The sequence below is a fragment of the Talpa europaea genome (assembly GCF_964194135.1).
Source record: "Talpa europaea genome assembly, chromosome: 3".
NCBI classification, from domain to species: Eukaryota; Metazoa; Chordata; class Mammalia; order Eulipotyphla; family Talpidae; genus Talpa; species Talpa europaea.
Window position 1 is genome coordinate 70,886,234 of NC_140069.1, and position 21,322 is coordinate 70,907,555.

Consider the following 21,322-nt stretch of genomic DNA (forward strand, 5'->3'; position numbering starts at 1 on the left):
ATTCCGGCCAGCTGGCAAGGGTACCACATGGCACGGCAGACCTCTCCTGTCTCACCCACTGCTCCCCTCAGCAGTGGATTTTGTCAGTCTGCCTGTTCTGTTCTCTGCCCCGTCTCTGGTGAATCCTCTCACACTCCCAAGCATCTGCTTGTACCCCAGTTCTTGTATAAAATAAATAAATAATAAATCTTAAAAAAAAAAAAAGGCCTCCCCGGTGGCGCCGTGGTTGAGCGCTGGGCTGTGAAGCTGCCCGCAGCCTCCGCAGTGCCGGTTCTATCCCCGGCTGCTGGCAAGGGTCCCGCATGGCTTGCAGACCTCTCCTGCTGTGCCCGCTGCTCCCCTCAGCAGTGTACTTCATCAGTCTGTCTGTTCTGCTCCCCGCTCTGGCTCTGGTGAATTCTCTCACCTTCCCGCGCTTCTAACTGTAGCCAGTGCTTGTATAAATAAAGAAAATCTTAAAAAAATAATTAAAAAAAGGGAAAAGCTTTAAAGTTTGATCTAGTCCCAAGTATATACTTTCTTTTGTTTTCCTTGCTGTTGAAATTGAGTCCCATAAAACATCTTTGTGGGAAATGTCTTGTTTATGTCGCTTATATTTTCTTTCCTGTACTTTATTGTTTTGGTTTATATATCCAGATCTTTATCCATGTTGAATAACTTTTTGTTATGTAGTTAGGTATGGATGTTGTTTAATGTTTTGCATGTGGCTATCCATGTTTCCCAGCAGCATTTATTAAAGAGGCTATTTTTTTCTGTATAGTTTATAGTTTATTTATTTATTTTTTTTGTATAGTTATACCTCTTCTGTCGAAGATTAACTGTCCATACATGTGTCAGTTTATCTATGGGCTTTCAATTCTATCACATTGGTCTTAGTTTCTGTTTTTGTCCCAACACCATACATTTTTTTTAACATTTATTTTTATTTATTTATGCATACAAGAACTGGGTTGTAGGTCAGAGGTGTGGGGATGAAAGTATTCACCAGAGACAGAATGGGGAGCAGAACAGGCAGATCTACTGAAATACACTGCTAAGTTATATGTCTTTTACTTGCCTAATTGCTTATGTCTTTTACTTGCCTAATTGCTTCAGCTAGGACTTCCAATATTTGTTGAATAATAGTGATGACAGTGAACACCCTTATCTTGTTCCTGATAGTTGGAGTGCTTTTAGTGTTTCACCATTGAATATGATTTGGCTGTGTGTTTGCCATGTATGACTTTTATGTTTAGATAAGCTCTTTGATGTCTATTTTTGTGTGTGAGTCATAAACTGACCCTCTGTTGACCCTCTTTTCAGTGTCTATTTAGATGATCATGTAGTTTTTAATCTTCCTTTTGTTGATCTGGTAAATGACTGATTGATTTGTGTATGTTGAACTGGACTTGCATCCCTGTGATGAAGCTTGCTCGATTGTGTTGGAGGATCCTCTTCATATGTTGCTGCATTTGGTTTAGCAGGATTTTGGCATCTTTATTCATCAGAGACATTCTCTCTCTCTCTCTCTCTCTCTCTCTCTCTCTCTCTCTCTTTCTCTCTCTTTGGTTTTGGGATCAGGGTGATATTGACCTTATAGAATGTGCTGGGGAACTATTCTTCCCTCTTTGATTTTGTTTGAAGCATTTGAGTAGAATGATAATAGGTTTTCTTTGAATGATAGAATTCACTGGAGAAGCTATTGGGTCCTACACTTTTGTTCTTAGGTAGAATTTTTATTCCTCTTTGAATTTCAGCACTTGTGATTAGACTGTTTAAACAATCTATTTCATTCTGATTCAATCTTTGGAAGTTGTATGAGTCTAAACATTTGCCCATTTCCTATAGATTCTCCAGTTTGTCTGCATAGAGACTTCTGTAATAGGTTCTATCTTTTTAAAAAGATATTATTTAAATTTTCACACAAGAATTAGGGTGTAGGCCAGAGGTGGGGGGAGAACATTGACCAGAGACAAAGTGGGGAGCAGAACAGGCAGATCTACTGAAATACACTACTAAGGGGAGCAGGGGCAAAACAGGAGGGGTCTGCTTCGCCATGTGGGTTAGCTTCTTGGCCAGGGATAGAACTTATGCAGCTGCTGTGGAGGGTGGTCACAGTGGTCGTGCTGAGACTTAACCCCTAGGCCACCAGGGAGGACCCTGTAATAGATTCTTATGAAACTATGAACCTATGTATTTCTGCAATGCCTGTTGATATTTAGCACTTTCATTTTTGATTCTTTGATTTTGATTTTCTCTCTACTTTATAAACCTAGTTAGAGGCTTATCAATTTTGTTTATCTTTTCAAAGAACTGACTCTTGTTTTCATTGACCCTTTCGACTACCTTTTGTTTTCAATTTCTTTTTTTTCTGCCTTAGTATTCTAAATTTCCCTCGTCGTACTGGCTTTTGGATCATCTTATTCTTCTTTTGCTAGTTTCTTCAGCTTCAGAGTTAGATTATTAATTTGAAAATTTTCTTGGTTTTTATCAGGGCATGTATGGCCATTAGCTTTCCACATAATAACAGTTTTAGAGCATTCTGTAGGGTCTGGTAGTATTTGTCTCTACTTTCATTAGTCTCTATCTCTAGATACTTTTTGATCTCTTCTTTGATTTCTTCATTGACTCAGGTTGTTTGCTGGCATTTTGTTTAGTCTCCTAATGTTTTGGATTATTCCAGGATTCTTTTTGTAACATTGTGGTACATGAGCTTGAATTAATGTCTATTTTCCTATATATTCTGAAAATGTTTTATGTCCCAGTATATGATCTATTCTTGAGTATATTCCATGTGCACTGCATTTATTTCTTTTCAGATGGAATGCTCCATAAATAGCTAATAAATTCATCTAGTTCTACTACTTCACTTAAGGCCTATATTTCCTCATTAATTTTCTGTCTGGATGATGTAGCCCTTCATGTCAGTGTTGTGTTGAGGTCTCTGACAATGATTGTATATTTGTCAATGTGTTGTTTTAATCTGTTGATATTTTCATTATGTAACTAGGAGCTCCTATATTAAGTGTATAAATATAAATTTTTAAAGATTTATTTATTTATACAAGAACCAGGGTACAGGCCAGATGTGTGGGAGGATGAGAGGATTCACCAGAGACAGAGCAGGAAACAGAACAGGCAGACTGGTGAAATACACTGCTGAGGGGAGCAGCAGGCAAGACAGGAGAGGTCTGCCTCGCCATGTGGACATCTCTATGGCTGGCAGGGATCGAACTGGGGCTGCAGAGGCTGCGGACAGCTTCACAGTGCTGTGCTCAACTGCCTACACCACCAGGGAGGCCCTTAAGTGTATAAATATTAATAACAGTTATATCTTCTTGGGTACTTGTTCCTTTGATAATTATATAGTTACCATCTTTTTTCCCTACTACCTTTTTTAATTGAAAGTCTAGTTTATGGGCCTCCTGGGTGGCGCAGCCGGTTAAGCGCAGTGGTGTGAGGCTGTCTGCAGCCTCTGCAGGGCGGGTTCGATTCCTGGTCAGCCAGGGAGATACCCATATGGTGCGGCAGACCTCTCCTGTCTCACCTGCTTTTCCCCTGAGCAATGCTTTCGGTCCATCTGCCTGTTCTGCTCCCCACTCTGTCTCTGGTGAGTCCTCTCACCCTCCTGCACCTCTGGCCTGTACCCCAGCTCTTGTATAAATAAATAAATCTTTAAAAAAAAGAAAGTCTAGTTTATCTATTATGACCAAAAATATTTCATCTTTTCCCTTTGAATTATTAGCATGTATAACCTGACTTGAACATTTTTTAGTTTGTTATCTTCCAATATTTAATGGGTTTCTTGTAAACAAAGTACCAATAGCTAAAACTTTTAGCCTGTGTCTTTTCATTGGTGAATTTAGACCATTTACATTTTGGGTTATTATTAATATGAAATGTTTATTATCAGTAATTTTGGTTTTTATTTTTTGTGATTTCTTTTTTTCCCCCCTGCTCTTTTGGATGGCTTTCCTTGGTATTTCTTTCAATTTCTTTGTTTCTTCAACTTGGGTCTCTATTCTGAGTATTTGCTTAGTGGTTACCATGGGGGTTTTACTTAAATCCCTGTCTTAGGTTCTTTATGAGCTGGAGTCTGCTCTCCAACATTTAACTATACAGATTCTGACCATTTCTTCCTCCCCATTAATGATTTGTTGTTGACTCATAGTGTTCTTGCTCAATTTTCTTGTGTTTTATTGCTATTGGCATCTTGCTCTAGAATTTTTATTTCATTTTCTTTTTTACTTGTAGATGGACTCCCTCAGCTTTTATTGAAGTGCTGCTTTTGTGGTGGTAAACTCCATAAGCTTGTGTTTGAGAAAACCTTTATTTTACCTTTATACTTGAATGGCAAACTTGCAAGCAAGAGTATTCTTGGCTGTCACTTCTTGTCTTGTAGGATTGCAAAAATTTCCTTCATCTCCTTCCCTGTAGAGTGTCTGGGCAGAAGTCAGGGGAAAGTCTAATTTGGGAATGTTTATAAGTCATTTTTTTCTTGCTTCTTGAAGAAATCATTTTTTTATCTTTAATTTTTCATAATTTCACAATGTTTCCACTTGTAGGTCTTTTTCTACATCCTGGATATTCATATTTAATTTATTCTTCAGGTTTAGCAAATTCTCAGTTACTATTATTTTTTAAGAAGGTCTCTGCTCCCATTTCTCTTTTCTCCTTCTGAGCTCTCAATTATTCTGTTTCCTCTTTTAATTTGATTCTGATTTTTTATTCACAGTTTCCTAATTTTCCTTTTGTCGTCATTCTCTTCTAAACGTGTGATTTGTTAATTTGAGTCTTCTACTTCTGAAATTCCTTCTTCTGCTTGTTTAATTCTATCTAAAGCCCTGTCTGCATTGCATTTTGTGTCTCTTTTTGATTTTTTTTTAAATATTTTTTTAAAGATTTATTTATTTATTTATACAAGCACTGGGTACAGTCAGAAGTGCGGGAGGGTGAGAGAATTCACCAGAGACAGAGCAGGGAACAGAACAGGCAGAGTGATGAAATACACTGCTGAGGGGAGCAGTGGGCGTGACAGGAGAGGTCTGCACGCCATGTGGGACCCTCACCAGCGGCCAGGGATCGGACCTGCACTGCAGAGGCTGCGGGCAGCTTCGCAGCCCAGCACTGAACCGCTGAGCCACCAGGGGAGGCCCTCTTTTTGATTTTTTTTTGTATGTATTCTATCTTTTGGCAAAGAATTCTCTTTGTTTCTGATCTCCATCGTTAGATCTTGAACCTGTCTATCTGCCTTTGATGAACCTTCTAGTAGCTCATTTAGTGTTTGCAGTATTGCTGTTTTGAAGTTTTTTATGATAGAACCTCTATTTCTGTGTCCTTTATATTTGTCCCGGGACCTTCTTTTCTTTTCATTTTGCATTTCCATCTGTGCTCAGATGTTCCTTGGTTCTGGCATGTGTATTTCCTTATTTTATATTTATTTGTGTATGTGTGTGTGTATGTGTTTGTGTGTGTTTGGGGTGCTGGGATTTAGTTTTGTTTGTTTTTCTTCTTAATTTACCTTGCTATGAGGTGAAGACAGGGAGAGAATCTGGGATTTTAATATTCACTCTCTGCTGAGGATTGAATTTGGTCACCTCTACCTCCTCTTCGTTCTTTCCATGCAAGCTGTATTCTGTGCTTAGGTTGTTAACTTCCTACCTACACTCCCTGTTGCTCTTTTCTGCCATGGGTCATGATCTGTGAAGCTTGAGTCTCCTGGAGAAGGGTCCATGTTGGCCTGGACCACCAGGCTCATTTTCCAGGTATCATAGTCATCCTTGGCAGAGAGTTGGTACAGTGCCCAAGTGGGCATGTGCTGCTTTGCACCAGCAATGGCCATTGCCACTCCACCCCTACCCCTTCTGCTCCTCTTGTGAGGCTGCAATATCTGAACGTCTTTTCGTTTTGCTTTGTTTTTTTTCCCTCAGTAAATTCATGATTTATCTCACAAGTCTTCTCTGCTGTTGGGTGTTTTGTGTTTTGTTTTTTTTTTTTTTTTTTTTGGAATTGGGCTTGACTCAGCCTGATGTCTCTTCTGGGGAGGGGAGAAAGGAACTGTCAGTGCCTATGCCAAGTACAGAGCTCCCAGTTTCCCAATTTCCCTGTCTACATCCACAGATTTCATACTGCCCTGAGTCAGGTCTGTGTCTACATTTGTGTCAACAAAATTCCTTCAGGGAGTTTCACTATTCCCCATGCTGCCCCACTGTGGCTAGGCTAGTCTCAGAGCCCAGTCAGGCTCCCCTTCACTTCCTCCTATTCCTTCCCCTCAGCAGCCGCCAACCTCAGATTGAGAGCTCTGTGGATAGACAGGAGGGAGCATCTGGATCTTCCTATGAGTAAATGCTATATTTTTATTGTTGTTTTTAGAGGAGAAGGTGACCCCAATCTCTCTACTCTTGACATATTATGGGTGCTGTCTCCTAATTTTGCAAATTTTAAGCATAGTATGTCTACTTTACACCTTCATTTATATTTTCACAATAGAAATTCTATTATATTTAAACAGTTTTCAAAGAGCTTCTTTCAAAAGAGACAAAAGAATGGATAGTTTAAAATTTTTATAATACTAAAGAGTATATTGAGATATTAAATAATATTTTCATATTGGAATGTGAAATTTAGCATCCTAATGGCTAAACATATTAATTGTATCCTTCAATTTATTTATACTAATGCAATCACATGATAGTGTTCCCTTGGTATAAGTAAGTTATGGACACTTTCATATTTTTATCTTAAGAATAGGACACGCAAACAATTAAATATTACTTGCCAAAATCAAGTAGCTTTTAGTGAGTGAATATCGAAAAACTGTTTCTTGAAAATACTGATATCTAGCAAAACTGTCTCTATGTACCTGATGCTGGTCAAATAATAAAATTCTGCCCCTTTACTGATTTGAGAATATCTTTCCAGGCCTCTATGGTTTGGTAAAAAGCTCTTGCCTATCATATACAACTAAAACAATTGAGTACATGTCTAAGAGTCATGGCTGGGATGACTAAAGACTGAGAAGTGGGTTAATTTTTCATGATGTGCTCAGAGAACAAAGCTACCTGACAGGTGAAATCAGGATACAATATATTGATCAACAGGCAGTAAAATCACTGAATCTTATTAATTCCTCTCAATGAGTCTGTAGAGGATCCTTTTTTCCCTTCATTTTGAAGTTAATGACCCTAAAGCTCTAATGACAATAGCTGGCTGGGGCCATATATCTAGCCAGCGATAGAGTATGATCCCAAACCAGGTCAAAATGTCACTGAAACTCCATGATCTCTCCCCATTCTATGCCACAAGGAGGGAACCATTTGTCATTCTTATCTAATTCACTAGCCACTCCATAAACGAGGGCAGCCAAACATGATTTCATGGTTGTAATAATGGTAATGCTAATATTGCCTTATCACCAGGTTCCTATGGTGCTGACAAAGAATGCCATTAGTGACTTGGTGACACTGTCAGCGAGCAGGGCCACACATCTCTCTCCACATTAAGATAGTTCATTGTCATATGGCAGAAGAAAGGTAATGTTTGCCTGGAGAACTCAAGAGATCAGATGATACTGACAGCATTACAAACCAAGTCTCTCTTAGACATTTAGATTGTCCATAGATGTGGAATGACCCATATGTGATGTTCTACCAGAATGTGCTGAAATGTTCTCAGGGCCAACATGGGATCTACCATAAGGGAAGGCAACTGTGTGGCCTTGGGAGTCACTGAATTGCCATTTCCTCATCTGTGAAATGACAGATTCAATGAAATCACCTAAAATTTTAGGCCTTAGATCTATGATTTTTTTTAAAGGTTTATTTAATTATTTATACAAGCACTGGGTACAGTCAGAAGCACGGGAGGGTGAGAGAATTCACCAGAGACAGAGTGGGGAGCAGAACAGGCAGACTGACGAAGTACACTGCTGAGGGGAGCAGCGGGCATAGCAGGAGAGGTCTGCGTGCCAGGTGGGACCCTCGCTGGTGGTCGAGAATTGAACCGGCACTGCAGAGGCTGTGAGCAGCTTCGCAGCCCAGCGCTCAACCGCTGCGCCACAGGGGAGGCCCCTTAGATCTATGATTTTATCTCCAACAAGGCACTGCAAAACTCATAGATACTAAGGACCTACAAATGATAGATTTTTAAGATTCACAAATTATTTTGGATTTTAAAATTATTTTTGAAATGTTATACCACTAAAAGTGTTGGTACTTTGCATTAGATAACCTCACAATTATATATGCGTACTTAGTTAAAGAACAGCCAACTTTCAAATTAAGATTCTAAGATGTAGGGCCTCCCCAGTGGAGCAGCGGGTTGAGCGCTGTGCTGTGAAGCTGTCCGCAGCCTCTGCAGCGGACAATTCCCGGCTGGCCAGGAAGATACCCACATGGCTCAGCAGACCTCTCCTGCCTTGCCTGCTGCTCCCCTCAGCAGTGTCTTCGGTCCGTCTGCCTGTTCTGCTCCCCGCTCTGTTTCTGGTGAATTCTCTCACCCTCCCGTGCCTCTGGCCTGTACCCCAGTCTTGTATAAATAAATAAATCTTTAAAAAAAATAAAAAGATTCTAAGATGGTTACATTTGTTTCTGTCAAAATATCTTCTTAACACTAGAGCTTATTTATTTATTTATTTATTTATTTATTTATTTATTTATTTGTACAAGCACTGGGTACAGTCAGAAGAGCCAGAGCGGGGAACAGAACAGGCCGACAGGCACAGCAGGAGAGGTCTGCGTGCCATGTGGGACCCTCGCCAGTAGCCAGGGATGGAACTGGCGCTGCAGAGGCTGCAGGCAGCTTCGCAGCCCAGCGCTCAACCTCTGCGCCACCAGGGGAGGCCCAACACCAAAGCTTATTTAATAATGTAGTTTCATGACACTTGATACTGCTGACCACCCCTTCCTTCCTCTGATTTCCTCTCTTGTCTTCAGTGCAGTATCCTAGTTTTTGTCCTACTTCTCCATCACTTCCCCATCTCCTTTTTAAGCTCCTACTATGCATCTTTGCTACAGGCTTCTGGTGCTTTCTACACACAATCCATGAGAAACTTTATCCAATCCCACAGAATCAATGACCCAAATCTACACCCCCAGTCTTGTTCCAGGGCAGAGTTCCAGACCCATCTGTTCCTTTACCAAGGACAACTGTCTCAGGCGTCCCAGTTTCCCCTCATCAGTGCTTCTCTTTGAACTGTTCTTTAATTTGGGGAATGAATGACATCATCACTCATCAATGCATAAAGATATAGCTGTAAAGAGAACACATGCAATTTGCAGCAACATGGATGGCGCTGGAAGGGATCATGCTCAGTGAAATAAGCCAAAAAGAAAAAGAAAAATACTGGATGGTCTCACTCATAGCAGGAATCTAGAATACTTAAATAAGGGACCAGGAAAATGAATAACTATAAGAAAGTGAAAATCAAAATCAACAAAAACTATGAACCAGAGACACTTTTTGGGGGGTGGGGGGCGGGAGGGGAGGGATTGGGGTCAGAATGGGGGGATTGCAATTGTATGGGGAATATAAAAATAAAATTTATTAATTAAAAAAAAAAAAGAGTTGTTTCAAACTTACACCTGGGTCCAACGAGCTAATTGTTTAAGATACTAAGCAAGTAACATTCACAATCAAGACAGGGATGGGTGGGAGAGGGGCTCTGTCGGAACGGAAGGATGCAGCTCTGTCTGGATTCTAACTGATTAGGACCAAATAGAATTAACAAGTTCATTCTGTCAATATGAAGGCTTCTGTGAAAGAAACTAGAAATTTGAGTTCGATGTGAGATTATTATTTTTTAAAAATCTTGATAACTAATCAAATTTAAAACAATAGAACTAGGGCCTCCCCGGTAGCACAGCAGGTTGAGCACTATGCTGCGAAGCTGTCTGCAGCCTCTGCAGTATGGGTTCAATTCCCAGGCGGCCAGGGAGAAACCCACATGGCCCAGCAGACCTCTCCTGTCTCGCCTGCTGCTCCCCTCAGCAGTGTCTTCGGTCTGTCTGCCTGTTCTGCTCCCTGCTCTGTCTATGGTGAATTCTCTCACCCTCCTGCTTCTCTGATTGCACCCCAGTTCTTGTATAAATAAATAAATCTTAAAATAAAATAAAACAATAGGAATTAAACAAAATATGCTTGGTAGGCTGTTACTTTGCAAACTCTGTTTTAAAGCAGTGATACCCAAATACTTTGGTTCCAGAGCTATATTTTTAGCAAATTAAATTTTACCCATTTGGGGCCTCCCTGGTGGCACTATGAAGCAATCCCACAGCCTCTGCAGCATAAGTTCGATCCCAGGCCAGCCAGGGAGCAACCCACATGGTGACGCAGACCTCTACTGACTCATCCGCTGCTCCCCTCAGCAGTGTATTTCAGTCAATCTGCCTGTTCTGTTCCCCACTCTGTCTGTGGTGAGTCCTCTCAACCCCTGCATCTCTCACCCCTGCACAATTTGCATAATTATGCAAATGATTTGCATAAAACTGTGCTCCTCCATCTTTAAAATAGTTTGTGTATTATAAATCCACTGAACAAGTTGATTGTAAAACCTTCAGAAGAACTAAAAATATTATGCTGACAACTTATTAGTAAAATCTCCTTTATTTTACCAAAAACAGGGTGAAGGTTATAATATATTCATAACAATTTATTATGGGTATTTGATGATGAAAACCCTTGCATTGTGTGTCTGACTGTAAACAGTTCATTTCACTGGAAGATTTACCATTTCACTGATGGATTTACATGGGTAAATCCACCACATCTGATTCTATCAGGTTAAATTAATGAAATACATTTTTCATGCAATTTTATTTTTCTGATTTCAAGTTCGTGATATTTATTTGCTCTTGTACCATGGATTTATGTTGTCATTTTCCTTTTAGCCATCACAGAGTGCTCGCTCCCACTCTATGTGATGCCATTAAGTCTTTTTAATACAAAGCAGTAAGAATTTTGAAAGAGCAGGTGAAAGAGCCAAAGATTATGTTGGAAACAAAATTTAAAATACCTCCATATGTATTATTGTTGCATAATGTATATTGCATATTGTTGCACATGTGTGTTGGTTAGATAGATGGCATTGCTTTGGTTTAATAAATGCATGGATTTAAAAACGGCATTTGATATTAACTCATGAGTGATATTAACTGTAGTTGCAAATAGTAGTGATGTTTGTGTTCAACCATACCTGGCACTGCTATCTCATGACTTTTTTCCCATTGATTAGAGAAGCTTTAGTGTGGTCTTCGGTGTGTTTGATTTGGTGTGTAACACATTTGATTGCAGATTGTCTACTTTAACAAAATTATAGGATTATTAAAATATTAAATATTTCAACACTAAATATTTCAACATAAAGATGTTAAGAAACATAGCTAAGAAACATAGTTGTGCAGCACATTGTTAGCCAGCTTGGTTAAGTGCTGTTCAACTCACCAATGAGATACATGCCAATCCAATCTCCAGCGTCTACTTCCTCCTTTATATCCCAGTGGATCACCAGATCCTGTGAGTGCCCTATAGAATAGTAGGAGCTGCTGACCATGAGAGTGGAGCGGCTGTCTGAGGTGACCAGATCAGTGTCGCTGGTGGAGCGAGGGATGGTGACAGTGCCGTGGGGGCCAGTCCTGATGGCCATGCTGTGAAACTGGCTGGGGTTATAGCTGTGGCGCAGGGGCTCCTTGCATCGCCGTCGGTTCTGAGAGTTTCTAGATGGAGATGCCATGGCAGCCAGGCCTAAAAACCTGTTCTGGTACAGATTCTGTGGAAGCAAACAAACAATCAGAGGCCAGAAGATTGCTAGCTACAGGGTTCCTGTTTTCATAGGAAACAAAGACTGTGCTGAGAGAAATGAGCTGTGGGTGAGTAGCCTTCTGAGGACAGATACCAATGCCTTGGGTTCCCAAAGGGAAGGCAAAAATAAGTGCAATCTCTCTAAGGGGTAATGCATTTCCATGCTCTTCTGGAGTCTGCCTCCCCCAGCTCACTCTAGCCTACTTGGTATAGAAGAGCTACAGTGTGTGTGGAATGGCCCTGTAGGTATGGTTGCCCCCAAGGAAAGCACAATCTCTTCAGTTTCCCAACACTAAATCAATTGTATCCAGTTTTATCCTTTAAGATAAATATGGTTAGGGTAACTGAACATTTTCATGATTCAGATCCTACACCCTACACACAGTCTAGAATTAGCAGTAGTTCCTGGGTGAGGCAGTCTTTCCTCCTCCATTTACAACACTTTGATTCTGAAGAATATTCCTGGGTCACATGAAATTTCAGTTAAGCCTCTTAGATATATCAGTCATCTTCAAACACCACAATGTTCAAAAAAATCCAATCTCAGAGGAATGTGTCCCTGTCAGTATTTTTACAGAAAATATTGCATCTGATGAAAATAAAAATGCATGTTATTTATTGTTTATAGCATTAAGCAGTGAAAATGAACTGAGCTGCTTCAGAGCAATAACTTGTTTTTGGATACGGAGCTTTTAAAACATGGGAAGAGGGCAGCATGTAGAACATGTATAAAGGATTCTATTTTGAAGCAAGCAAGCGTGATTTTGACTTCATCAAAGTATACTAAAATTGGGATTTAAGTATACAATTTTGGGGTTCCTGACTCTAAAAGTACATGATGTTCTACAACATGTAGATAAAATTAAGGTCTAAAAATGTGTTGAATCATGTGATGTAGATCCCAGGGACTGTAAATTATTGAACACAGATATAAGCTGGTGACATTTTGTTTACCAAGATCAGACTCCAGTACCAGTCTATACTTTATATTACATATGTCTTTTTAGCAGTAATTTAGGCCTGTGTTTTTTTTTTCCCCATTTTCTAAGACCACACTTGTAAAAAAAACCATTAACCTAATAAAGCACAATGCTGGCATTCTGAGTCTCGGGCTTTAATGGCCATGGGGGGAGCCCTATTCATTCATTATTGGAGTCTCTTATTAGGAATTCCTTTGTCCCCACTGGCAGTAACCATGGAATTACTATAAGGCAGAACAATCAGACTTCAGTAACCATCTCATCACACTGTCAGTGCCATATGTCTTACTTAAAAAAAAAAAAATGCTTGTCACTGCTACAGTATGAAAATAGACTGACCACGGAGTTGCCTGGATACCAGCCCTCCTCTCAGAAAGATAGACAAAGCCTTGAGCGCAGGAAGCATGAATGGCCTGCCCACCTCACAAGCACCATGGATCCTCTGGGCAGTTCATAGGGGATTTCCATTGTTGAGATCCTCTGGGGCTTGGTCTAGAGACATTTATAAAATCTCCAAAAAAAAAAAAAAAAGTCTGCTGCTAGAGCATAACATTTCTTCAGTTTACACATATTTCATGTATTCTAGTAACAACTTGTATTATTATTGAGATTAAAAATTACTTGAAATTAAAGTATATAATTACGAATTAGACCAGACTATGATCAAAGTTGGTGAAACACCTACTGGATTGCAACCTGTGCATTCCCTGATAATCTACTTAATCTTTCTAGACAGTTCATCATCAGTAAATGGGTAGTTGTCAGAATATAATGAAATAATGTAAATTAACCTCTTCGCAAAGTAAATGCTCAAAAACTAAGTCTCCTCTAAATTACTACTAGTATTGCCTTTGAAAGAAAGTCCCTGTAATGTAAATCCCAGGCAAATGGCCAAGTTCACTCCTTGTCTAGGGTACCATCACATCATCCCCAGAGCAATCATACTTAAGTTCACTCAGCAGTGAGTGAATTGAAAAACAGCTCCTTGTCATATTCCTCCATGTTTCCCCTACAAAATAAAATTACAAACATTAAATAATCTAGTGTATTTGTAAAGATGCCCTATATATTGATTTCTTTTTTTCTGAGGGGGGGGGGCTTCATTGGTAAGGTTTGCGCTTGAGTAGAATGTTTTTGTATTAATGTTGAGGAGGGAAAGAGAAACTTGTCCTTGTGGTGTCCGTCAGGGTCTCAAAAAAGATTGTAGAGTACTTTGCTTTTGTTGAATACAATTATGCAATATCTTTATCAGAATTCCCTGAAAATCATACAACTCTCCTGAAACTGTCAAATTATACCAGTGGTCACTGTCCTCCTCATGGTGAGAACAAAGGCATAGAAGGTATCATTACTCAAGGAAGACATTTGTCACTAACTTAGTAAATTTGAATAATGCATTTGCATGGAATAAGAAGGGCAGCCTCAAGTTGCTCCTTGAAGACCATATTATCCTCCTCATCTTTGCTCATATTTTCCCCATTCATATTTGCTGGCAACATTTGCATATTTCTCCAAGATTATGCTCCATTATAAATTCTTCTATTACCTGGCCTTGCATATGGACCAGTTCCCCAAAAATAAGACTTTCTGATCTGTTACACACACAAAAAAATCCCATTTCCCTGCCAGGATTCTCATTGTGTTGTTGACAGTGGAAGTGCCCATGCTCATTCCTAATCTGTGAAAACTTGGACATCAGTGTTCCTTGCTCTTGATATCCCCTGGATTTGGCATAATTCCTGGTGCAAAAAAGTTCATCAAAACTTTAATAGAGGGGCCTCCCTGGTGGCGCAGCGGTTGAGCGCTGGGCTGCAAAGCTGCCCGCAGCCTCTGCAGCGCCAGTTTGATCCCTGGCCAGCCAGCGAGGGTCCCACATGGTCCAACAGACCTCTCCTGACTCTCCTGCTGTTCCCTCAGCAGTGTATTTCAGTCAATCTGCCTGTTCTGTTCCCCATTCTGTCTCTGGTGAAGCTTCTTGCCCCCCATACCTCTGGCCTGTACCCCAGATCTTGTATGCATAAAGAAATATCTAAAACAAAAACTTTAATAGAAATTATTTAATTGTGCCTCTTCTGTCCTAGAAAGGCTTTAAGGTGACTAATAAAAATTGATAAAATACAGATTGTATGTAGAAAGAAGAAATTAAAGAAAAAGTTATTAGGAAGAAGACTAACACAAGACCACATGTCCTCATGTCCTAAGCAGGTGTATTTGTTAAAGACCCATAACTGCTACTTGAATGCAGCAGGTGGACAGTTGATTCCCAACATACAATTCCTTTGTGGTCATGTTGTCCCCAGGCATTCACAAGTGTCTCTCATTTATATTATAGATTCATCCAGCAGGAAGAAGTTTAATCACTCCCTTCACATCTGAACTATGGGAGAGAGATGAGGACTTGCCCTGTTTTAAAATAGCCCTGGATAAAAGAAAACTCTCTTCCTAGAGAGTGATGCTAATGTTTTACAACCTTATAATTTTTTTCTAATCTCTAAATTTGTCTAACACAAACTTGCCTTCTTCGTCCCTAAAAAGGGGAAGGAGTGGCTTTCCCTTTCTCTGCATAGTGATGGAGGATGTTAATAGCATCACTAAATTGCTCCCAGCTTTTTCTCCATTTTCCCAAGTAATTAGTGTTTTTTATCTTCTCTTTCTTTGGTGATAGGAAGTAGACACTGATAAGGAAATCATGAGAATATTATTTCAATAACATTGTAATTTTCCAATTTGGGGCTGCAGTTATGGGCTATGTTAACTGACCTTTTTAACTGACCTTTTAAAATGTGGATCTAATGAGTGAACCACTGAAAACAATTTGATCATGTTTTGCTCTACTTCATAGGGAGTAACATCCCATCTGCTGGCTCATTTATAATTTGTTACAAGGATCCAATGATGATGTTTTACTGAGTGTATTCTGTCCAATTTAAATAATTGGCAATTATTGAAATGTTTTGAATTAAGTGATATGGTCCTGGTTTTCTTCTAATCTTGGAAGAGCCAATGCCTTTCATACTTAGCGTCTTACGAACTACCTCAGCAAAGACAAAACTTTCTGCAAGGAGATGGAATTGTAAAAGAAAAATAAAACTGAAAACTTTTCCTAATATTAGGTACAAGATAAGGATGTCTACTTTCACCATGACTATTCAACATAGTATTGAAAATCCTAGCTAGAGCAACAGGCAAGAGAACTATGTAAAAGGAATCCATACTGGCAAAGAAGTAAAACTCTCACTACTTGCAGATGATATAATACCCATAGAAAATCCTAAGGACTTTACAAAAAACTACTTGAAAAAATAAACAACATAATAAAGTGGAAAATTACAAAATCTATATACAAAATTTAGCTGTGATCCTCTATGTATACAATGAACTAGAAGTGGAAGAAATAAAGAAAACAATCTTCTTTACTATCACTTCAAGAAGTATTAAATACCTAGGGGTAAACTAAGCAAAGGAGAGAATATGAAATGAGAACTAAAAGACATTGTGCAAAGAATTAGAAGACACATGGTTTGAAAAAAATAACATTGTTAATATGGCTGTCTTACACAAAGCAGTATATAGATACAATGCAATTCCTATCAAAGTTTCAATAATATTTTTCAAAGAAATACAACAAAAATTCTGAAATTCTAATGAAGCACAAGAGACTGTGAATAGATAAAGTAAGCCTGACCCAAAGGAAAAAAAAAACAAAAAAACACCAGAATAATCACACTCCCAGACTTCAAACTACATTACAAAGCTATAGTAATCAAAACAACATGGTATTAGAATAAAAATAGACACATAAACTAATGGACTAGAATTGAGAGCCCAGAAATAAAACCATATTAACATGGACAGTTAATTCATAACAAAGGAACTAAGAACATACATTGGAGAAAGGAATATTTTTTCTATAAATGACATTGGGAAACCTGGACAATCACATGCAAAACAACGAAACAAGACCACTGTCTCACACCATACACAAAAGTTAACTCAAATGGATTAAAGACTTAGATGTAAGAACTGAAACCATAAAACACATAAAAGGAAACAAGTAAAACACTCCATGGCATTGGTCTCAGTGATGAATTTGGGTAATTGACTCCTATAGCAAGGAAAACAAAAGCAAATATAAACAAATGGGACTACATCAAATTTAAAAAAAAAAAAAAAAAAAAAAAACCTCTGTACAGGGAAAGAAACTATCATTAAAACAAAAAGACACCCTACTAAATAAGATAATTCATTTCCACATCATACATCTGACAAGGGATTAACACCCAAATCTACAAAGAACTCATGCAATTAAAAAAAGACAACAAAAATCCAATTAAAAATGGACAGATCTAAATGGACACTTTTCAAAGAAGTCTTACACATAGCCAATAGGCACATAAAAAATGCTCATCATCCTTTATTATCAGGGAAATGAATATTAAAACCACAAAGAGATACCACTTTACACCTGTGAAGTGCCCATATTGAAAAGAAAAGAAAAGAAAAGAAAGAAAAGAAAAGAAAAGAAAAGAAAAGAAAAGAAAAGAAAAGAAAAGAAAAGAAAAGAAAAGAAAAGAAAAGAAAAGAAAAGAAAAGAAAAGAAAAGAAAAGAAAAGAACAAATGCTGATAAGGATGTGGAGTAAAAGGAACCCCCTTGCACTGCTGGTGGGAATGAAAACTGGTCGAATCACTACAGAAAACAGTGTGGAGGTTCCTCAAAATATAAAAATAGATTACCATATAACCCAGCAATTCCACACCTAAGTAATGCAAAAATACTAATTTGAAGAAATATATGCATTTCTATGTTCACTTCAACACTATTTAGAAAAGCCACATCATCGAGGTAGATGTGATATGTGTGTGTTATGTGAGCAAGCACAGGGAAGGTTCTCTAGCAATTCAAGCACCCATATAAAGAAGAGTCCTGGAGCCCTGAGTAGCTCTTTCAGGCTTTAATGCTCTTTCTATGTCAACTGTTGTGGGTCAAGCCTGCAGGCTGGCAAGGCAGGGAGGATGGGGATGCAGGAGGCTGGCAGGCCTCCCAGCCCCCAGCAAAATGTTACTCTTTGGGCTCTCTGGCATTCTCTTGTGGTCTCTTCCTCTCACAGACATTGCTAGTCCTCTTGTACCTGTTCTTCTGGCTGAGTGACATCACCCTTATATCCCCAGCCTCCAAGCTCAAGAGTGCACACTTATGCATGCCCAGACCATACTCCAGGTATCCATCATCAGGTATACATACCCTGAGCCCACGCTCCCAAGCACCTTCTACATTCAAGGTCACAGAGGCCAATGGTGCAAAAATCTGGCCATTTCACTTACCCTATAATCCTATATTTCTGAATCATGTGCAGTGTTGTAAACCAATATTACCTTAATAAAATAAAAAATTAAAAAATTACTTCTAGAGAAGAAGTGTTTTTAATGCACACGGTGATACAAAGGATTCTGCCTTATCAATATTTATTTATTTACTTATTTATGCATAGAGGAACTGGGGTGTAGACCAGAAGTGCAGGGGGTGAGCAGATTCACCAGAGACAGAGTGGGAAGCAGAACAGACAAATCTACTGAAATACACTGCTATGGGGAGTAGCAAGAGAGGCAGGAGAGATCTGCTGTGCCATATGTGGGTTAGTTCACTGGCTGGGGATTGAACTCAGGCCACAGTGGTTTGAGATTTAACTGAGATTTAACCCCTATGCTAGCAGAGAGGCCCATGCCATGTCAATTTTTGACTGACAAAGTCATTAACATCTTTTCTATTTTGGAATATAAAGCTGTGAGTTCTGTTCAGAAATGAAAAAAAAAAAAAAACAAAGTGGACAAAATGAATACTTAGGGGAAAATAATTCTTCAAAATTACTTCTACCCCAAGAAAGATTGGAAAATGTAGACCCTGAAGGAAACTTCATTGAAGTATACAAGAAACTGCATTATTTAGTTGGAAAAAAAGAGCATAATAATTTTGAGTTCATGAACAGATTTTATTTTGAGCAAGCAGATGCCTGAAGTTTTTTATCCTTCACTCAGTTCTAGTTATGCCATTGAGGTTAATGAAACTTTGAAAAAAAGCATATATAGTATGTTTTTCTACAGTGAGTTTGAGAAAGTTTACAACAAAAAGAAATGTGCCAAAACAACAGGGAAATTAAACCAGACAGAAATCAGGAAGCAGGTATAAGAAAGAAGATAGTAATAATTATGAACATTTACTTTATGCCTTACTAAATTCTTGTCAAGTGGCATTATGTATGTTGGTGAGAAACCCAGCTCAGAGTGATAAATAATAAAAACTCTTAAGGTCGCACCTCTTGCATCAGGAAATGAGGATCTGAGCCTATCAAGTGTGATTATGAGCAGACACTGTTATCAATCTTGTGCATTCTATCCAAACTGTAACGTGGGCAGAAATATTTGTAATACGTGAGATTCAGATATTCTTCTGTGCTTCTTGGTGGCTGTAAAGATAAAGGAAAGCCTAGTTCTCATGATTAGAATATTGACCTTTTTCTCCTTCCAAGTTGTTAACAAAATGTTACATTTGAGACTTTATATAGGCAACACCACTGATATGATGAACACTATCTTAAAAGAGACTTTAAGACTTTCAATGGCAAATTGCTTGTGCAAGTCTTCGGAAAAAGCTGAGGTCATAATATAGTGTTTATTAAGGCCTGAAAAGAATGTGTTTAGCTGTGTTGCCTTCAACTACCTTCCAAAGTCTCCTTGGCTTATTTCACATCATATGCCCCTAAACTCCTGCTCTCAACTATTCCAATTCTCAAACCCACATCTCCCTCTCTGGTCTTGATGCAAATAACCAAAATCTAAATGGAATGTCCTCTTTGCAAGTCTTTTTAACTTGTTTGTATCACTATCCCTCCACTAGGGGGCAGAGAGAGTATGCTTCTTGCTTAGTGCCTTTAGGTCTACATTTCCAGCTGCAGTGGATGCTCAGTAAATATTTTGTTGAATGAATGAATGCATGAGTAGGTGATCATGACTGGGATGCATCTGTCTCCTGTCTCAGAGTCATGACATGATGATCCGTCGCATGAGCTCAAGAACACTTTTTGGGTCTTATATTGTAGAAAGCACAAGACTCAGTGCCCTGCTCCCCCAGTTTCCCAGGTTTCTAAACGACTAGTAGGAACAAAGTATTGAGGACCGGAGTCAAATACTACCCCTGTGTCCGCTCTGCATCTCATATCCTGAGATATGAGTTCTGCCTGAACTTTCATGCATCTGCTTGGAAATGCTATGTGTGAGTGAGGTTGGGGGAGATAAGGAGAAGGTGAGGAGCTGTGGTGGTCCTGACCCCATCAGATGGCTGCCATTGAAAGGAACAAAATGGGAGGAAACAGAAATATCACCACCCCTATCCAACTCTTCAGATTTCAGGGAAGGTTGTCCTGAAATGTGTGCCTCAAAACTGTTTTTAGCTGCAAAGCCTCATGTTGGAAGAGATTTCTTTTGTACTGACCACTCTGGGCTCCTTTCCTTTGAAGAAATATATTCCCAGACATTACTGATTAAAAGGGAACATTAGGCAGAGAAAATTTTAATAAGCAAATCAAACCAAGCCAGGGAATACCCACATAGGAAGTCATGATTCAAAAGAAGAGACTTGTTGAAATGACAAACACATTATTTAGGCACATGAAGTGCCTTATCACTCACTCATGAAAATATCTAGTGGTAAGTTAAAGAGTGTAGAATAGCCCCCGATCTCACTTCTCTGGGACCCCTTTGGTGGTGGCAGAGGGAAGTTCTCATTATATTCTTCTCACACAAAAGAGGGGGGAGTAGGAGATGGAACTGTGCCTGGCTGGGTGTTTGTCTTTCATAACTTTGGTCAAGTCTGGAATTCCATGGTACAGCTTTGGGTCATTTAGGGGGTTTATGTTTGGAGGGGTTCAAGAAGGAAGTTGTCAAATTCTGTGTGCTTGTGCAAAACAATGGACAAGGGGGTGGTGGGTGAGGAGAGGAAGGTAGGAGGTATGTGTGCATGGCGGAGTGGTTCTTCCCATGTTATACAGGGGAAACTCCTGATCCCTAACAACTTCTTTTGATCAACCTCAAAAGTTCATTGGAAGTGACACTCCCCGTGTGTGTGTGTGTGTGTGTGTGTGTGTTAAAGAGAAAGAGAGAGAGAGAGAGAGAGAAAGAGAGAGAGAATGAACAGGAGTGTACAGATATAAATAGGGACCTGTTTATTCCTCAGAAGGGTTCCACCCAGATAGAAGTTGTAAAGGATCCTTCTTTCCCTTCTGATACATACAAGAGAAAAGGATATATTTTCATTTTCTAGAACCACAGTGATGCTGGGTCCTGGACCTAGGCTCCAGGGACTCTGCTGACCCTTTGGGAGCCATCTGGTGGAGGGAGCAGCTGATGCATGCCACCTGCCTCCGCAGCACCACCCTGCTCCAGGCAATGTTAAGGATCACTCCTGTAGCTCAGCAGAGTTGTGACTGCATCTCTTCCATAACCAGGGCACTATCACCTGCTTGGAGACAGTCCAGTCTCAGAAGCCCTTCCCATAAAACTGAGTTACACAGAC

The 21,322-nt window shown here is 39.3% G+C and overlaps 1 protein-coding gene across 1 annotated transcript in view; it reads right to left on the reverse strand.

Moving 5' to 3' along the window:
• The window catches only part of HECW1 (HECT, C2 and WW domain containing E3 ubiquitin protein ligase 1), a 397,437-nt gene that overhangs the window by 312,312 nt on the left and 63,803 nt on the right, over window positions 1-21,322 (reverse strand). The window contains exon 2 of the mRNA XM_084230415.1: window positions 11,419-11,743. Within this exon, the coding sequence (XP_084086541.1) occupies window positions 11,419-11,743 (325 nt within the window). The remainder of the gene's footprint in view (window positions 1-11,418; window positions 11,744-21,322) is intronic.